The 18305-nt window shown below is 35.8% G+C and overlaps 3 protein-coding genes across 3 annotated transcripts; 1 reads left to right on the top strand and 2 right to left on the bottom strand.

The window, feature by feature from the left end:
- The first annotated feature begins 1615 nt into the window (after positions 1–1615).
- Positions 1616–4121, top strand: LOC125833221 (reticulon-like protein B2). The gene is made up of 5 exons (XM_049512368.1): positions 1616–1976; positions 3144–3324; positions 3408–3549; positions 3650–3719; positions 3820–4121. Exons 1-5 carry the CDS (start codon positions 1772–1774, stop codon positions 3987–3989), a joined length of 768 nt encoding a protein of 255 aa, XP_049368325.1. The 5' UTR covers positions 1616–1771; the 3' UTR covers positions 3990–4121.
- Positions 4122–4676: 555 nt separating this feature from the next.
- On the bottom strand, positions 4677–9176 carry LOC125833219 (F-box protein At5g52880). Its single transcript, XM_049512365.1, has 6 exons — positions 8895–9176; positions 7724–7878; positions 5812–5899; positions 5481–5668; positions 5109–5251; positions 4677–4985 (listed from the first exon to the last, which is right to left on the bottom strand). The coding sequence occupies exons 1-6, from the start codon at positions 9080–9082 to the stop codon at positions 4872–4874; spliced, it is 876 nt and encodes a 291-aa protein (XP_049368322.1). The 5' UTR covers positions 9083–9176; the 3' UTR covers positions 4677–4871.
- A 930-nt stretch (positions 9177–10106) lies between these two features.
- Positions 10107–17643, bottom strand: LOC125833192 (uncharacterized). The gene is made up of 16 exons (XM_049512336.1): positions 17238–17643; positions 16248–16369; positions 16071–16159; positions 15946–15981; positions 15668–15761; positions 15027–15069; positions 14839–14939; positions 14346–14410; positions 13728–14221; positions 13551–13638; positions 13326–13463; positions 12423–12991; positions 11651–11786; positions 11497–11565; positions 11255–11386; positions 10107–10752 (listed from the first exon to the last, which is right to left on the bottom strand). Exons 1-16 carry the CDS (start codon positions 17438–17440, stop codon positions 10639–10641), a joined length of 2493 nt encoding a protein of 830 aa, XP_049368293.1. The 5' UTR covers positions 17441–17643; the 3' UTR covers positions 10107–10638.
- Positions 17644–18305: the final 662 nt, after the last annotated feature.

Raw genomic sequence — 18305 nt, 5'->3', positions numbered from 1 at the left:
TATTCTCTTGCCAATAAATAATATTGTTCATCTTATTTTAAAAAAAATCTAAGTGTATATACTTTTGCATGATGATCAGACGTGTTCCTCGAACGTGATTTCCTAGTTGCACTGTTCCTTTATTTTTAAAATTCCTATTCCCACGGATAAATAGCTATGACTTATTTTAAAATAAGATATGTAGAATCGTTTATTTTATAGTTATAAGGTATTATTTGATCTATTCTAATATTTAGATTTACACTCTATTCCAGTTTGCTAATTTTCTCTCACACTTCTCTATCACTCCACTCCAAATGCTTATTGACTTACTTTTTGCACCTAATGGCGTGCCCAAGTAGATGGTAGGTAGCTCCCCTATTTGCCCCCCTAGCGTATTGGCTAGCTCCTCAATTTGCACCACTTCATTAGTTGGATAGATGTAGCTTTTCCCCCAGTTTATATGAAGGCCTGACACAGCTTCAAAAATAATGAAAATGGTCCTCAAAATCAGAAAATGGTTCCTCACTGCTTCACAAAAAACTAAGGTATCATCTGCATACTGTAGGTGAGTGATTTCTAGGTTGTTACTTGCCCTGTTTTGCACTTGGAACCCTCTGATCCAATTTACAGAGGTTCATAGAATCAATTTCATTTAACTAGTCGATTTTAGTAGTCTCCAACAAATTAATTTTACAATCATTAGTCTTGTAGTCTTTCTTACACTTCAGTTTTTGTAATATGAGTTGAGAAAAAACAAAAACTTGATATTCACTCGAATTAAATGATACAATGTAAAAGTGAGATAAAGGGGGTGTATTACGAATCAAAGTCGAAATTGGTATGAACTTAATTATAACTATCTAACAGTAGACATTGACCATCGGACATTTGAAAAAAAATAAAAAGTAATAATCTAAAAGTAGGTTTATTGAAAATTTAAATTTTGATTCAAGTCATTTGAATCACTATATAGATCTATAGTTTCATTTCTTGACTAAACTTAAGGACTAAGGAAGTTTTCACAATTAAGATGACGAACTACATAATTTCATTTCTTGACTAAAATTAAGGACTAAGAAAATATTTTTTTATGTTTTATTAGAAATTTCACATTCGAGCTCTGAAAATAAAATCACTATTGAGGAGCTTTATCCCAAAATTGACCTTCCTACTTGAATTTGAAATAGCCAAATTATAAATAGGAAAATCTAAAGATTTATGGACTTATTACATTAAAAAAAAGAAGAAAAGAAAACAAAATGCCATGTTTGACCTTTGAATACGTAATGTATGGTGAACCACTCCGGTCTCCTCTTGTTATACCCGGCCCAAACTTATTTGGTCAATGAAGCCCAAACAACATTCCTGGCCCACTATCTTTCCTAATAAGCCATTTAGAATCACCCACGTGTCGACATTTTCCAACTCTACCGGAAAAGTCCCCGAACCGTGCGTTGTGCAGTCACCTAGAATAAACGACAACTTGACGCCGTCAAAGGAATCCAACGTCTCCCGTTTTTCCTCGAATAAATCAACTGACGCACACCACAGTATTTCTTTTTCTTTTTTATTTATTTCACGGAGGCATTTCATCGATTTCCGTTATTTTGCCGAACCGCGTGGTTCGGAAATTAAGCCTGAGGTTTGGAAATCTGGCTCTTTAAGCCTTTCAATATTTTCCCTCTTTCTCACACTTTTTGCAAGCGTAAGAATAAGTCACTCAAAAAGCACCCATCAACAAAAAATCCCCAATTGCCGGCGGCACACGTTAGTGAGATCGGAGTATACGATGGCCGATCACGCCGGCGAGCACGAATCAGTCGTTGAATCCGTCATGGAAAAGATCAACGACAAGTTGCACGACCACGATTCTTCCTCATCGGATTCTGAAGATGACAAGGAGAAAATATCGTCGGTCGATGCCGTCAAGGCAAAGATCTATCGTCTCTTTGGCAGGGAAAGGCCCGTCCATAAGGTTCTCGGCGGTGGAAAACGTACATCTCTCTCTCACTCACAATATCTATTTTTCTCGTATAGATTTATGTAGTTTATGTTTTAACACAGTATGCCTATACTTCAGAATGTGTTTAGATTTATTTGGCATTGGTGTTGAGATGCGCTTTAATTTCTTTCCTTTTCTAAAATCTGAAATCAGAGATCTATCGAAATAGTTCGACCTCCATTCATTCATTCGTTCGTTTATTATGAAAATATGTAGCTAACATTTGGATCCAGGCGAGCGTTTTTCTATTGTTGTCCTTTTCTAATACAATATTATTCATTGGCTTCGCATGGATCTGACATTGGTTGTATTGTTATTTTTCATCATTAAGTATGATTGCTCGAATTGGATTCCTGGTGAATTCTTTCCTCTTTTCCTTTCCTTTACTAGTAGTGGTACATAGCGTCCCCACACATCACTGGTAGGATTACACTGTATAAGTTGTTGTAGTAGTAGTGGTACATGGCGAGATTTTATTGATTACACTGCAAAGATACTATTTGATAACTGTAAATCAATGGTGTACTTGCATGCTTCGATGTTACTCGTATTGGTAGTCCATGGACTGAAGAAAACAGTTCCATCAGTAGGTTTTGTAGGCCAATTTTGAATTTTCATGTAACAAATGTATATTTGATATACAAATCTAACTTTGGAAGCATGAATTTCTTACTCTGGAAGAGCAAAATGATTTTTTTATGTCAAAAGTTCAGGGTGTGAGTATCATTAGATATTTATGTAAAGCGCGTGGAATTGTCCATTTTTCCTTTGAAAAGTTCAGGTTCCTTGAATGACTTGAAATTGTCAGAGCTATTCTAGCTTTTCACACCCCCTTCTCTTTGGGCTTTGAGTCATAGTGCTAGTGTGCATGTGTCTACTAGGGATTTTTTAGTTTTTACGTGCATTAGTCAAGATTTGAACCTTTTATATGTAGGATTCATCTTCTTTTGCTTTGACCCAAAATAGCCAAGTGTTTTTTCGCCTCCCAGGTGTCTTCCACCCCATTTTCTTCAAACTCCTTTTTTTGGCCTACTTTTGAAGTTCATAGAATTTGAAGCTTCAGTAGACGTGTCTGATGTGTAGTTAAACAGTTATGCAGTTTCTTTTATATCTGCATGGTTGTGTTTATGTATCTAATTACTCAAATTCTTATGGGCAGCTGCGGACATTTTTCTGTGGAGGGACAAGAAAATTACTGCCGGTGTGCTTGGGTTTGCCACTTCACTTTGGGTGCTTTTTGAGTTGCTTCAGTACCATTTGCTTACACTTGTGTGCCATATACTGATCCTTGCATTGGCAGTCCTTTTCCTTTGGTCCAATGCATCCACCTTCATCAACAAGTAAGTATCCTCTTTATCTTCTTTAGTAATTTGTCTATCCAGATATACATACCTTAGGATTGACCTTGAAATATATGCACCAGGTCTCCACCCCAAATTCCAGATGTCATTCTGCCTGAGGACATTGTCCTGGGTGTTGCTGCTGCACTCAGGATTGAAATAAACAAAGCTCTTGAAATTTTTCGGGATATTGCCTCTGGGAAGGAGTTGAAGAAATTCCTCGCTGTATGTTATCATGTCCTTCTTGTTGTATAATTCTCTCCATTATCTTGAGAGAATCAGCTTGATTACTACTTCCATGTTTTAATACAAAAATTACATGCAGGTTATTGCTGGTTTGTGGGTTCTTTCTATATTGGGCAACTGCTGGAACTTCCTCACTTTGTTTTACATATGTAAGTGATCTACTCTAATGTTGCTTACTTGGAGTGTATAGGGTGTATTATTCAGTAAAATTCTAATAGTGCGTGTGATCTCTTCTATCTGCAAAAACAGGCTTTGTATTGCTCCATACCGTCCCTGTACTTTATGAGAAATTTGAGGACCAGGTTGATGCTTTTGCTGAGAAGGCTGAGGCAGAGATCAAAAAGCAGTATGCTGTTTTTAACGTCAAGGTTCTAAGCAAAATTCCAAGAGGTCCACTGAAAGACAAAAAGTTCTTATAGACATGAATAGGTGGCACCACCCTTTAGGTTCCTCTGGTTGTTGTGATTCAGTTATGGTAGAAAACCCTTTGTTTACTTGTTTTGCTTGATTATTACTAAACAGGCTTGGCGTTTTTGTGGTAGTTTTGAGTTCCAGATATGGTTTTCTTTTTGTTAAATTTTTAAAGACTGCTGTAAGATTTTGGCAGTCATCATGTGACGGTAAAACATCAATATGCAAGTGAGTGTTGCTTTAAATTATAAGTCAGATAATGGAAACACAACTTTGATTCTTGTTTGATAGCAATGTCTGTCTCTGTGAGTGGCTACTCTAATTCTGGAACGATGCAAATATCCACTGGTTTTCATTACAGTTATTAGCTTGAGTTACGATGGGAAAGACTCGAGCTTTAGAAAAAAGATATATCTAAATTGTCATATTTTTGTGACTTTACCTCTAGGAAAAGTTGTAGATTGGTAGCTATCCATTGTCTGTCTACTCGCAGTAGTTCTGATAGGTAATTTATATATGTTTAGGTTGTTATAATCATCAATAGTCTCAATCTGTACGAACCCAATTACAAAATCTATTTCATGGATGAGAATTTTTCATTTCCATAATCTTGAAATTAGCGAGGATGCACTTTGAACATCTCATGTAAAGCTCCCCAAGCAAGCCAGAAGCACCGGAAATGCCGAAACAACATGCAAGGCTAATTTATTGTTACATTTGATTGATATGCAGCAGATTCTCAAAATGTGGTATTTTCATGTTGATATTAGTTACAATCCTTCACATCATTTTTTCAATCCCCAGCAAAGGAACTATTCGCAGTATGTTTTGATATATTAACAAGGATCTTCCATATGCTTCCACATCATGCATGTGGCTCACTAACTCGCCTAGTATAGCCCCCACCGCCTGAAGAGTGATCTATCAACTGTGTCATCTGAGTCATCTGAATAACTATCACTATCCAAGGAAGGTATGGACTCCTCTATTACATAGTCAACAATCTGACAACGACAAAAGATATCATTGAGAAAACCTTGTAGGACTAGCTACTTAAGATGGTGAAACATAGTTAATGAAATAAGAAAATCTGAATACACAGTGCTGAGGAGACAACATTCACAAACCTGTTCAAGTGACACAGGTATGATCTGATGTTCATCAGAAATTTTCCCATCGCATTCATTGGAACACTTGGAATTACTCAACCAAACAATTGAATTGCACTGCTCGCAAAAGCCCCTCAGGGATGATACCTTGTTTGAAATACCTGAGTCAAAACAGATAGGTATATAAAAAGAACCGACACAAGAAAATTTGGAAAGGAAAAAGAAAACAAGCAGACATAGTAAAGACCTCTCTGAATGAAGGAAGACAAACGATAATTCTAAAATAGTCCAAGTGGACTATGAACCATGCAACATAGAAAAAATAATGAAAACCATAGCTGGAAATGTAGTTCCATCTAACCAAAGTGGGATCACAGCCAATGGAAATACCTCTATAAGCTCGCTTGAAAGCATCTTTCCAGTCAACATTATCTGCAGAGGTATTTCCCGGAGTAAAAGAAATTCTCTCCACACCGTTAGTAAACCTGATAATGTTTGGGATGTCACTTGACTTCCCAAAAAAGATAATATGTATAGACTGCCAGAGATGATTGTCACTAGCTGCCACACTCCATGACCTGCAAAGTTATACACTTTTTGAGATACCATCTGATATGATAATTGATTAAATCACATAGAGGACTAGGTCCAATGTTCAAGAGATGCCTACACAGAATTTAATTAATGCAACTACTTAAGTTGGATAAGGAAAGCCTCATACCTGCAGACTGAAGAAGCAGTAACAAGAGACTTCAAGTCTAAGAAACCAAATACGTGTACAAGAACATCCTGAGGAAGTTGGCTCATACCTGGAATGCAAATGCAGCACTACAAAATTAGAATGCAGTGAGCAGATGCAGAAGTATTAAGAAATGTTTGAAAAAAGGATGCCATATTGGGTGTCATCCTAGATAACTTTATATGAAGCATATCTTATAAAAGATAATCTCAGTAGGAGGAACATCTATACTGTGAACAAGCATATATATTAGTGAAAGATATATACACTGTGAACAAGCATATCTTATACAAATGTGTATAATAGTGTATAAGAGGTACTTATACATATTTTTACATTGTTATACATAATTATATAATATAAAACATATATAATATGTTTAAATAATGTATCGAACTCGTACAAGTATGGAAAAAAGTAAATTCACAGTGAAAGATAACCCAACTGCTTCAACTATTTCTGAACAGTGACATGGTAGTACATGCAATCATTCTACAGAATAGTGCTCAACAACTGCTTTTGGTGAAGACATATTTGTACAAAGTAGTCGATGGAGGAGCCACTTCTTTTGCCAAAAAAGTGGGCTATCATGGGTAAATTTAGAAAGTTGAGCAAAAAAATGTAATAATTATATCTCAATGTTCATACAATGTAAATTTCCTATTAATTTATTTTTAAATGATTTATAATGTGGGTCTAAGCAACTGGGCTGAGAGATTCAAGTTGATGCTCAGTAGGAGGAACATCTACACTATGAAAGGTGCTTTATGTGTCAGATGGACGCAGAAAATGTGAGACATCTTATTCTTTACTGTAAAGTGACGCAGACATGTGGAATATGTTTTTCTTAAATTTTGGACTAGCCTAGATCATGCCTAATAGTATTGAAGAAGCATATGAAAGCTGGTGTTTGTGGAGAGTTGGCAAATGCATAAAAAAAAATCGGCTAATGGGATATCAACTCCAAACCAAGCCCTCAAGGCTATGTGTTTGCTTAATCTTTTTAATTGGCTCAATCAGGCCCATGCTTCCAGTTGTGATCATTTTTTGTACTGCGTTTGCTCCTTAGTTTTTACATAGATTTTGTACACGAGCAGGCTCACTTTTTACTTGTATCCCTTTTTTGTTATGCATCTTCATGATGCCTTTTAATGAAAGTCTCTTGCTTCATAACAAAGAAGGGATGCCATATTGGATGATTCTCTACAACTATTTAAGCAAATCATCTGTTATTAACATTACCATTCCTTATTAAAAACTACATCAGTTTTAGCTGTGCCATGAGGGTTGGTGGAAGCAGTACAACTTTGAGTTTTAACTGTTCACTGGAGGATGAACTTTTGCCTCACTAAGCAGTATACTACACTATCCATCTCTCCACTAATGTGTTCCCCTTTACAGGGAAAAAGAGAGGCGGAGGGATGTTCTCATCTAAGGCCTCTCAGAACTTGACACTCGAACATCTCTTGAATTTCTTTTCCTGGGGGTTTGGGGGTGGCGAGAGATGTTGTTTGCATTTCAGAGTTTTGGAAATAACTCTTTTTATAAAACATAACAATGGTGGGCAGACCAGCTTGCACGTACCTCGATTAATTCCCCAGGGTACCTGATACCTCCCACCAACATAAGTATGGTAACTCTGTCCAAGTTCTGGAAATAAGTCTACTATATCAAAATTTTGATTTTGAAAGTGCTGTCAACTCTAGTCCGTCAGACACAGCTGCAAGTTGAAATCTAAAATGGCCTTGCAAGAAAATGTCACTATGGCAGGAAAGCAACGCAAAGGAGCTACAGGTGTCCTAATCCAGGGTTTCACAAAGAGGGAGTCCACACCAAAAGCACTAAATGAGTCTAGTGCTATTTTTATTTAGAACACATGTTCAATTAAAAGTACCTTCTAACACTGGTCGGACCTTCCTACGCCTCCTATGAGTAACCATAGCCTGTTTGAATTCAGATGCAGCTAAGGCTTTCTTTTGTTTTGGTAATGCAGCTTCCATGCTTTGAAGCAAGCCATGTGCTGCTGATATAGCCGCTTGTGTCTGCATTCTGAAGTGACAAAAACATTAAATATTAAAGTTCCTTTTACTTGGAGTAGCAAAAATATCATTAAATACATGCCAACAACAACAAATTTCATAAACAAGGAACATCTGAAATTTTCTTTTCTCAATATCAGCAAATTAAGTTATCTATAAAATCTTCTGATTCAGGGACCTCAAACAAGGTACAGAGGATTGCATCTCTTGTTCAATATGGCAGGGCTCCGTCAAGCCCTTATTAGCAGCAGATGCTTACCATCAAGAAAACAGGAAAAGGTGAAAACTTGGTAACTAGTGTCTTTATATGGTCGACCAACACATTAACACAAGTGACAAGTCCCACAGCAAATGTTGATCAACTATGTCATTAATAACCAAAGTTACAAGTTTAGCTACATGCTTCCCCATTTCTTGATACATATACCAGGAACTTCGAATTCTCAACTGTAGTAATGAACAATTTCCTAGTGAGTGAAGAGGAACCAACCAATCCTTACTATTTAAGTACACGTAATTGAAGTTGGAGAATCAGGCAATAGCTAGTAATCACTTACAACTAATTCCTAACTCTTTTTTTTTTTCTTATGATGAAGTATAAGTGTACAACTAATTCCTAACTACTTCTCTCTCACCCTAACCTTTCGTTTCTTCCATTGTTGAATTGCAGGAGTTAGAATAGTTTATCAATGGTGTAATACTTCCATTTACTCATGGATTAATAAAAGTTTTCCGGTTCTCAATCTCTTTTCATCTTTCAATTCTTCAGTACATAACAAATCATGTGCTGTTGATGAGAATTAAACTTTTCTACCAGTTAATTCATTAGTCAATTATGCCTCAAACCCCAAATTAATTAAGTTGACAACATGAAATCCTGTTCATTGTAGATACACTGGCTCTGTACAGAGCGGAGTTACAATCCTATTAATCGAATGAAAGAAAATAAAAGGGGAAACCCATTTAATTTTCAGGCAAACTATGCAGTAATTTCGAATGAAAATTGACAAAGAAGGCGTGACTTACTCAGGGAGGAGACCAAAGGCGGCGAGGGAGTCTTGGAAGATGAGAGATTGCAAATTTTTGGGAATTCTGGAATATGCATTTCTTAGAATACGGCTTAGCTCATCACAAGTAATTGGGTAACGATAGGGTTGATTCAACGACTCCTTTAACCCTAGTTTTTGATACCTCTCCATCATTGAACTTCCCATCTCCACTATTTCGAGCCAAACCAACACATTAGATCGTAAAATTTATATATCCTTTGTGTATTTGGGGAGCTACAGAGTCGGCGCCCCGGTTGCTCTTTTTTGAATTAATGTAATCTAATTTAATTTTAAAAATTAATTAAATTGACTTTCGAAAAGCGTAACATGAAAAATAAAAATGGACGGATGGAGTTTATATATAGTTGTCTCATACTACCTCCGTCCACTTTTAATTAGTTAATAACTTTATTAAATTAAGAAAATATTAATTAATTTTTCCTATATTATCCTTGTAACTAATTCTTTTTGAAAGTTTAAAAAGTTTTTAAGGGGTAGATTAGTAAAATCATTTTCTTATTTATAATTTCTTAAGAATCGTGTAAATTGGAAAATGATCAACTAATATGGAACAGAGAAAATAATATTTTATGTATATTTATCAAATATAAAAAAATGTCGAATAAATTTCTTACATTCATGTTTCACCTAAATTGTGAACGTAAGTAAGAAAGTAACTTATTTTTCAAAAATATATTTGTATTGAAAGATATTTTCCTTCGTAACACACCCTTAAACTTGGTGATTGCCATACTAATATTTTCTTGTATCAAGTTTCATGAACAGGTAGAACTTTAAACTATTATGATAGCTAAATTGGATGAAATATGTTTCTCATATTAAGTTTAGTGCGATGATTTGTACTATCAATTATCATACCTATGGTTTTTTTTAAAATATAATTAACTAGGCAAGTGTAAACTCGTTCATAAAAATCACCGGACAATAGGTAAGTGTAAACTTGTTCATATACTTTCTCCATCCCATTTTTTTTATACGAGTTATTTTGACTTGACACGAAACTTAAGAAAGAAAGGAAAACTTTTGAAACTTATTGTCTAAAAATACTAAATAAGTAATAGATATTTATGTGGATATAACCTATAAATAGTTAAATTATTACTTGATATAGAAATGTGTCGAAAGAATTTTGCATGAAACAAGTGGCAGCTATCACATTCATAGTACATTGACTTCCAAAATAAATTTAAAAAAAAAAAGAATCAAATCCGTGTGTTCCAAATGACAAATATATTAGTTCCAAGAAACTACAGATTGATAAATTACAACAACTGTATACAACACTAGAATACACTACTACATGGAATCACAATTGATGAACAAAATCATAACTTGCTCTGAAATTTCCAAGCCCCTGTGCCTTTTCAATTGCCACACTAGAGATCATCTTTGATATCCTACAAGACTGTTGTGGGGCAAATGTTGCTCTAAGCAGAACAGACGCTGTATTCTCCTTCCTTTTCTCTGACCATGCGTATACAAAAGCAAGCAAGCAAGCAAGCCTTTGACAGACACATTTCATGCATATTCATGTCACACCCCTCGGAAGTGGAGACCAGTTGGCACAGGTTCAAAGTATCTCTACCTTAGTTTCAGGAGAATGGGGATTTGATTCTGAAGGTTATGCAGTGATCATGGTTATCACCCCTTTCACGAAAAATAATGCAGACAATCATTTCTTGATGCATAGATTTGACCACCTAAAGGAAATAAGATAACTGCTGCTTTTTCCTAGAACCGCCTTCTCCATATAGGTCATTCCACTGCTTCAGCTCACTCATTACGGATCCTTCAGAAGCAAAGCTTGCAGCAACCTAACCAAAGAAGTGATTCGTGAAGATCTGTGTGCAAATCCAAAATGAATGCAACAATAAAACTGAAGGAAATAAGTCCTTCGCATGCATTATTTGTAAGTATATATTTCCTGCTTCTGTGATTCCACAAAAGAAAACTAGGTTCATATTGTAGTCCTTCGCATGCATTATTTGTAAGTATATATTTCCTGCTTCTGTGACTCCACAAAAGAAAACTAGGTTCATATTGTACTTTATGTTAGAAAAACATGAACCTGCTAAGAGATACTGTAATGTCCATGAGAGAGTATAAGGAACCCTATTTTATTTACAAGGATAGGTCTATCCAAGAAAGTTTGTGTAGCTATGAATTCAGATGACAGGACCAAAAAAAAAACTAAAGAAAGAACTAAATGCTTCAGATGGTCCAATCAAAAGAGAACAGGAATATCTTTATAATATGGTGAGGAATCCTTGTTGTTTTACAAATACTCAACGGACCCACAACATAAGGACTGGTTACCTGATTCTTTGCCTGTCTCATGTCCTCCATGTTTAGAGGCCTCAAAGTAATTACTCTTTCTTCTGCGGCTTCTTCTTTCTCATCTGAATTACCTTCTGCACTCTGCCCTTCTTCAGCACTCCGTTTCTTTTCCTATGAGAAAGAAAGAATAAATAAGAGAACACAAAGCATACATAATAAAGAAGATAGTCAAAAAAGGTTAAGTTGAAGAAGAACAATTGGGAGCTAGACGTGTGTATTACCAAATCTTTCTTTCTCTCTTGTTGTATAAGCTCTCTGACAGGCCGATAAGCTGCTGTTGTGCACAAGTTCTGTTTTGGGAGATTAATGCTTTCAGTTATTACCAGATAATAAGCTTTATTCTTACATCACTTTGGAAAAAGAACTATCACAAACCTTAAGATCACTTCCACTATACCCTTCGGTCATGACTCCGAGCTCTTTAAAATCAAGATCTTCTACCTTTTCCTTTGCTAGAAGAGTTCTCAAAATCTTCTCTCTATTCTCAGCTGCAGGTAAACCGACCATAATTCTGCCCAACAGAAAACAAAATTTGAGAACATATGTCATTCTGCAACGTCATCATAAGCTGAAAAAGGTCATGATATTTAAAAATGAAAGTTCCCTTAATGTCAATCTATCAATAGGAACCACTGCACAGAGTAATATATCTATAAAAACAAATCGCCTTTTAATAAACAGTCAGAAGATGAGGCAAGACTTCCTACCAAAGTCATTGAGGTAAGCAACATATCTCTGAGTCCTGAGACAGAAGACTTATTGTCACCAGGAGAATCGCTCCACTAGTCTAGCAGAAGGTTATTTAGGAATTAACAGAAACACATAACAAATGCAGGATAACAATTCTGTAGATTTTCAAATTTATGCTCAAGGTAGAAAATATCAATGAAAATGGCAATAAGACTATAAGATCTTCATCCAAGAGTGGAGAAACTTAAGGCCATCATCATGTAGTTCAAGCCAATAAGGAAAAAGATCTGGCTTTCTTTCTGCCTCTTGTTTTTCTTTTTCCAGAATTTCTTTTTTGAGATGTAGGAAGATCAGCAGTGAAGTTTCAAAATGTATAACATACTGGTGAAAATCAACTCAAAGGACTGGAAAAAGCAATTAAGCTAAGTAAATGATTGGTGCCAAGCTGTAGAAGTACCTGCGCTCAAACCGTCTGATTATTGCTTCATCGAGGTCGAAAGGTCGGTTGGTTGCAGCAAGAACAAGAATGCGCTCACCTGGTTTAGTCAATAATCCGTCCCAATGAGTCATAAACTCATTCTTAATTTTTCGCATAGCCTCGTGTTCTCCAACTCTTGTCCGCTGCCCTAGCATGCTATCAACCTCATCCACAAAAACAATCGTTGGAGAAACCTTCGCTGCAAGTGTGAAAAGAGCTCGGACATTCTTTTCATCTTCCCCAAACCATTTTGAAGTAATGGTTGACATTGAGACATTTATAAAGCTTGCTCCAGCTTCATTGGCTATTGCTTTAGCCAGCATCGTCTTCCCGGTGCCAGGTGGACCAAAGAGTAGTATACCTCTGCAAGGCTTAAGCAGTCCACCGTTGAAGAGGTCAGGTCTTCTAAGAGGAAGCATGACCAGCTCCTGAAGTGATTCTTTCGTTTCATCTAGGGCACCAATATCTGCAAATGTCACTCCAATCTCATGTGAAGGTATGACCTCTGGTCTTATCCGCTTCTCGAATTCATTGTCAGGAATAACTTCCTGTAGATATCAAATTACCCATTGAAGCAAAAGGCAGAAACACCAAATGAGGACTGAATTAACAAACAAAAATCAAGTTGGACCAGATAGTAAAAGCTATACGAAATCAGAGAATAAAAAATGTATAAGCATAGTGTGACAGGATGTTGTTGAAACCAATAGATCAGCATTAACTTTTTCAGGCGAACACAAAGACATCCTAAATGTATTCAGCCTGACATTTGAGGGGAAAAAAGAAAGAATACAGCTATCAAGTTCAGCTATATCAACTTTTACCAACTGAAAGGTTCTCTAAAGAAGATTGTGGTGATATTTTATCAAGTGCTGCACATACCGGGGCCTTTGATGCAGATGAAATCTCTCCATCCTTTTTTGTTGAAGGTCCTGATTTTTCAGCCTCACCCTTACTCTCGGATGTGGGGTTCTCCGACTTTGATTCAGGCTTTAATCCAATATCATCCACCGCAGCATCCTATTTTTGATTGAAAAGAGATTAAAATCAATCTCATCTCAGTTAATTCCTCAATTTTCAACAGAAACACTAAAATGCAAAAGAAACCTTGGACAATTCAGCATTCGCCTCCATTTTGAGGGAGTCTCTGCAACCACTCTTGCCGTCCTGGAAGACACCTAATCCATGGGACAAACTGTACCAGGAGCAGAAAAGTACACACGTGAAACATAAAGTATGCAAATGGAAAAAGAAGCTAATAACAATTGAAAGTTTGGCATGTACCTGTTAGATGATATGAGGAGCTTCCCATTTCGATATTCTGGATCCTTGCTGTTCATCAAATGATGTGATATAGCAGAGATAACAATTTCCTCTATGTAATTACTCAGCACCATTGTGTCAGCATGACAGATTGATCCTAGATCATCACATTCGAGGTCATTTGCTGCAAGCACCTCCGCAATGTGATTCTTGTTGTCTTGAAACTGGATCATCTTCATATCCTCTGCCAGTTGTGTTTTCCAGTCCGTAAGATGTGTCTCATCTTCAGGGGGACTAATCTCAATATTGTAAGGAAATAAAAGACTGAGTTTCTCATCTACTTCCTCACAATCATCTTCATGCTCAAACATCCTGGAACCAAGAACCAACACTGATCCTGATATTTTTTTCAGCATTCGATCAAAGAGTTTATAAGCTCTGGGGGATTGAAGATGTCTGTCAACATCCCTGATGTAGAGAATAACGCGGCTGGTTTCAGAGATTGACACCAAAACCTGCAAATAACCTCCTTGTTTAGTATCTGATTTCAGATGAAACAACCATAAAGTGAAAGACACTGAGAAGAACATATTCCATAACAACATGGATACAAGTTTGAAATCAAGAGATATTTATTACCTTGAAAAGTGACTGTAAGAAAGCCTTCTCATCTAATGACCAGCTGTTGACCCGCTTAATTGGAGCTAGATGAAGAAACAAGAACTGATCAGAAAATGATCTTCAATCGTAAGATAACTAATTACAGGTTAATCAAAATTCAGCAATATGAATTTGACAGACGCAAATGCAAGAGATGAATCTAGAAACTCATTGCAGGTATAGTATCTGGTAAAGCTAGCTGACGGTTAGATAGGAAATTTGATGAGATTCTTCAACAAAAGAAACATTAAGATGCAAACCACATTATAGTAGCAAGAACATCAGAAGGGGGGAAAATGAGACTTTAATATAATTAGTGGATAGTCAAATCATGAATTTCTAAATTAACAACTTTCTAACAATTATAAATGAAAACTGCAAATGCTAGTGGACCCTGAACTCCATATATAAACATGCAGGAAGTAAATAGCAAACCCATGACAACTTAATCAATTTCCTACAAGTGTCCCACCTGGATTTGAAGCAGACGACTCAGAGCTGATACTACTTATATCAGAAGACACAGAGGCGGTTCTGCGATGCTTTAGAGAGTTGCTGGCACCTTCCCTATTCCTGCATATTCCAAAGGTAAGGGTTAACATGATATATCATCTCCAAAAACCTGCATTTATATCTGAATGATGAATAAAACTAATATACCTTGATTTACTGTCAAACCCAACTGTTTGCCTTGAATAGGTGACTGCAAAAAAAGAGAATGAAACTTGTATATGAAGAGCATCAGGAAATGTAAAACAACATGAAAGTATCAAGCCTTAGATTTTACGTTCTACAATACTGGTTAGGTCTAGATTGAAATCAGAACCATCGACTCACTGGCTTCCGAGCTCCACATGAAAGATAGCTGCAATTACTTGAACTTAACATTTCATTGTTTTTTGATGAGTTGTTTGACCTTTACAGCCTCTGCAAAGTTCTCTACGATAAATTAATTCACCTTGGGACTTACGAAGTTAAAATCAGCTTTGGTTCCTTTTATTTTTCAGATACAGGACAGAAACAACTTGTGGGTGGATGTGGAATTTGCACTTCCCACAAGATTAAGGTACTGTAAAAGCTAGTGTGTACGAAAGCTACTATTTCATAATTCAATAAGCATCTAGAACCTTCTTTAAATATAAGCATAAATAAAATCAGCAGATCTGGAGATAAAAAAAGTTTGGATTCATATCCTTATCTTTAAGTTTGCAGATATATTCATTAATTGCAAATGTATAATGTTGTCACAAATACAGTCAAGTGTACCCAATAGTGAAGAACTATAGCCTTTCGTCATATACCTCCATTAGTCTCTCTTGCTGGAAGAATTGAGAACGAACCAAGCAAACTGGACAAACGTCCCAACGTAGACTCTGAGATTGACCTCTTGAAAACCTACAAAAATAAGATGCTGAATCAGGTAATATTCCATTAGGGGCAAAATGATTCCCTCTTACTTATACTGAAAGTGAATTCGGATTCAACAGTTACAGGAAACATGAAGAAATGGACCTGAAGACAACAATATTTTGCCCAACAAAGAATACAATTCTTCAATAGAATAAATGATAGTACTTACTGATTCGTTCTTGAAGATTCCATACTTGCTCTGCATCTGCAAATGGTTGACCGATAAAATAGAGTGAATAGAAGTATCAGCAGAAGATGAGTTAAAATAATGGAAAAGAAGGCCTCACACAGTACCTTCAGAGAGAAGTCAGTTAAATCCAATAGCAGCAGTTTAGCATCAAAGTGATGCGCCAAAGCCTTTGCGAGAGTTTGCTGGTAAAGTTCTGCATTCATGTATCAGAACACGGTCAAAGCGCTAAATACAGATAATAACATATAAAGTTGAAAATGATTTAAATGAGAAATCCATACCAGCAGGCCCTGAAAGCAATATGGCCCTACTTGCAGGAGAAAGATTTCTTGTATGTTTAGACACATCTAAGTGATTCAGATGAACATATGCTGCACTTGTTAATAATACCCGTGTTCGTTCACTGTCAAAGTCACATTTGAAGGAGATCAATAAAAATTGATCCATTTTCAACATATATTCATCGAAATTATCAGAGAAGTAGAGACAGATATGTTGGAAAATATTTCAACTTTGAGCAAGATATCAACTGGAGGCCACCACAGTGAATTAGCATACTCTCCAACAACAGAGAACATTTAGGTGAAGGAGTGAGACTAGGAGAAACTAAGCAGAAAAGAAAAGCACATGGGTTTATAGAATTTTAGGTGTAAGTGTTAAAGGAATATGCAATACTTGACTTTTGTCAAACAAAAAACTGTTGAATTCTTCTGCTTATAGTGATTGCACATTCGTCGATAACTTTGCTGTATTCATAAGAAACGCAGACATGCAAGCTCCATAAAATTCACAGGTTGCAAGGATTAGCCGGTGACACTATTTACCCATGATTAAAAAAAAAATATACATAAAAAATTAATGTAAATATAGTTGGTGTTGTACTTGTTCATATTTTGAACCCCTTAACGAAAATCCTTGTTCCACCACCACTGCCGATGGCTCATTATTATTACTCAAATCTGTTCAGGGGTTCAATTGAATCCCCAATATCATATATTTTCGGTTATTTGAATCCGCTTTGTATAAACTTGTACTTAGCAGAATAGTAAAAACTATTAGCCTTTACCTATCCCTCAAAAGTGACACCAATTCCAATAGTTTGTGAAAATTAAGGGGAAAAGTGAATAAATTGCAGAGAGCTCCCAACTTAAGATCACATTCAAGCAGCCTGAATACAACTAATATCACGAGATCCAGGGATTCAATCATTTTTGTAAACGAACATGTTTTAATGATCTTATCCTTATGAAAAAAGAAAAAAAAAGGTTTACCTGAGATAATAAGGGAAGTCCTCAAAGGTGATTTTGGTAAGCTTGCCGTCAATAATTAGGCGTCGAAGTTCCTTTTCAATTTGGTCAGGTGTTATGCCTTGGGCGGCGTTTGTCCATTTATTAACGGCTTGTCCTGAAGCTAATCCAAGGCCAACTCCAACCCCTACGCTCAATGCCGATAACAATACGTGCTTCTGTTCCATATTCAACAAAATCTCTTCTTCTGTTATCTCTGTATCTATCGATAAATAATAGTAATAAAATGTAAATGTGTGTATTATGAAGAAGAAGATGAAATGTAGGGAGAGAGAGAAAATTGGAAGGATTCTTTTGAAGACAAATAATGACAGGTAATGTAACAACTTGATGAATCGATTGATCCCACTGCGCGCTGTTTTTTCTCTCTCTCTGTATTTTTGTGTAATGCTTTATCTTCGTCTCAATTTATAGAATTTAAGAGAGAGAGAGAGGTGAATTCGGAACCCCATTGGGAAGCTTTGTTGACCTTTGGACTCAAATGTACCAACTTTTTCATTTCTTTTCTTTTTTCCCTTTAAATTTGTTTATTTCTTGTTTTTGGACTGCTCTTACTTGGCAGACATCGAAATTTTACCTGACTCTATAAAGTGTGTTTAATTTTAATGGGCATTTTATAGATATTTATTTTTAATTAAGATTTTTTAAAGGTTACTCAATTCTAAACGCTAGTTCATGTTTATATAAATGATATTATATATCCGGCATTTTAAATATCCCTGTTGGGATATTCATAAAACGATCAAAGAAGTTTTAATCGATCTTAATTTGAGAAATACGTCATCAAGGTCCTCTCGAATCACAGAGTTAATTGAGAGGGAAGAATCAAGATTCAAGGAACAAACATCAATAAAATTATGTTCCTTCATATTTTATTAGTGATTGTAATTTTTTTTATCTTTTGTAAATTTATTGCAAACATCATTTTCCTTTTTTTTGAAAAATTTATTGTTCTAAAAAAAAGTATCTTGATCAATCAAGTATAAAGAAAATAAAAAGACATTTTTCTCAGTACCAGACACACTTTGACTA

The sequence above is a fragment of the Solanum verrucosum genome, unplaced genomic scaffold (assembly GCF_900185275.1).
Source record: "Solanum verrucosum unplaced genomic scaffold, falcon-dt-bn FXZP01000100.1, whole genome shotgun sequence".
In the NCBI taxonomy this organism is placed as follows: domain Eukaryota; kingdom Viridiplantae; phylum Streptophyta; class Magnoliopsida; order Solanales; family Solanaceae; genus Solanum; species Solanum verrucosum.
This window is presented reverse-complemented; position numbering and strand designations above follow the sequence as displayed.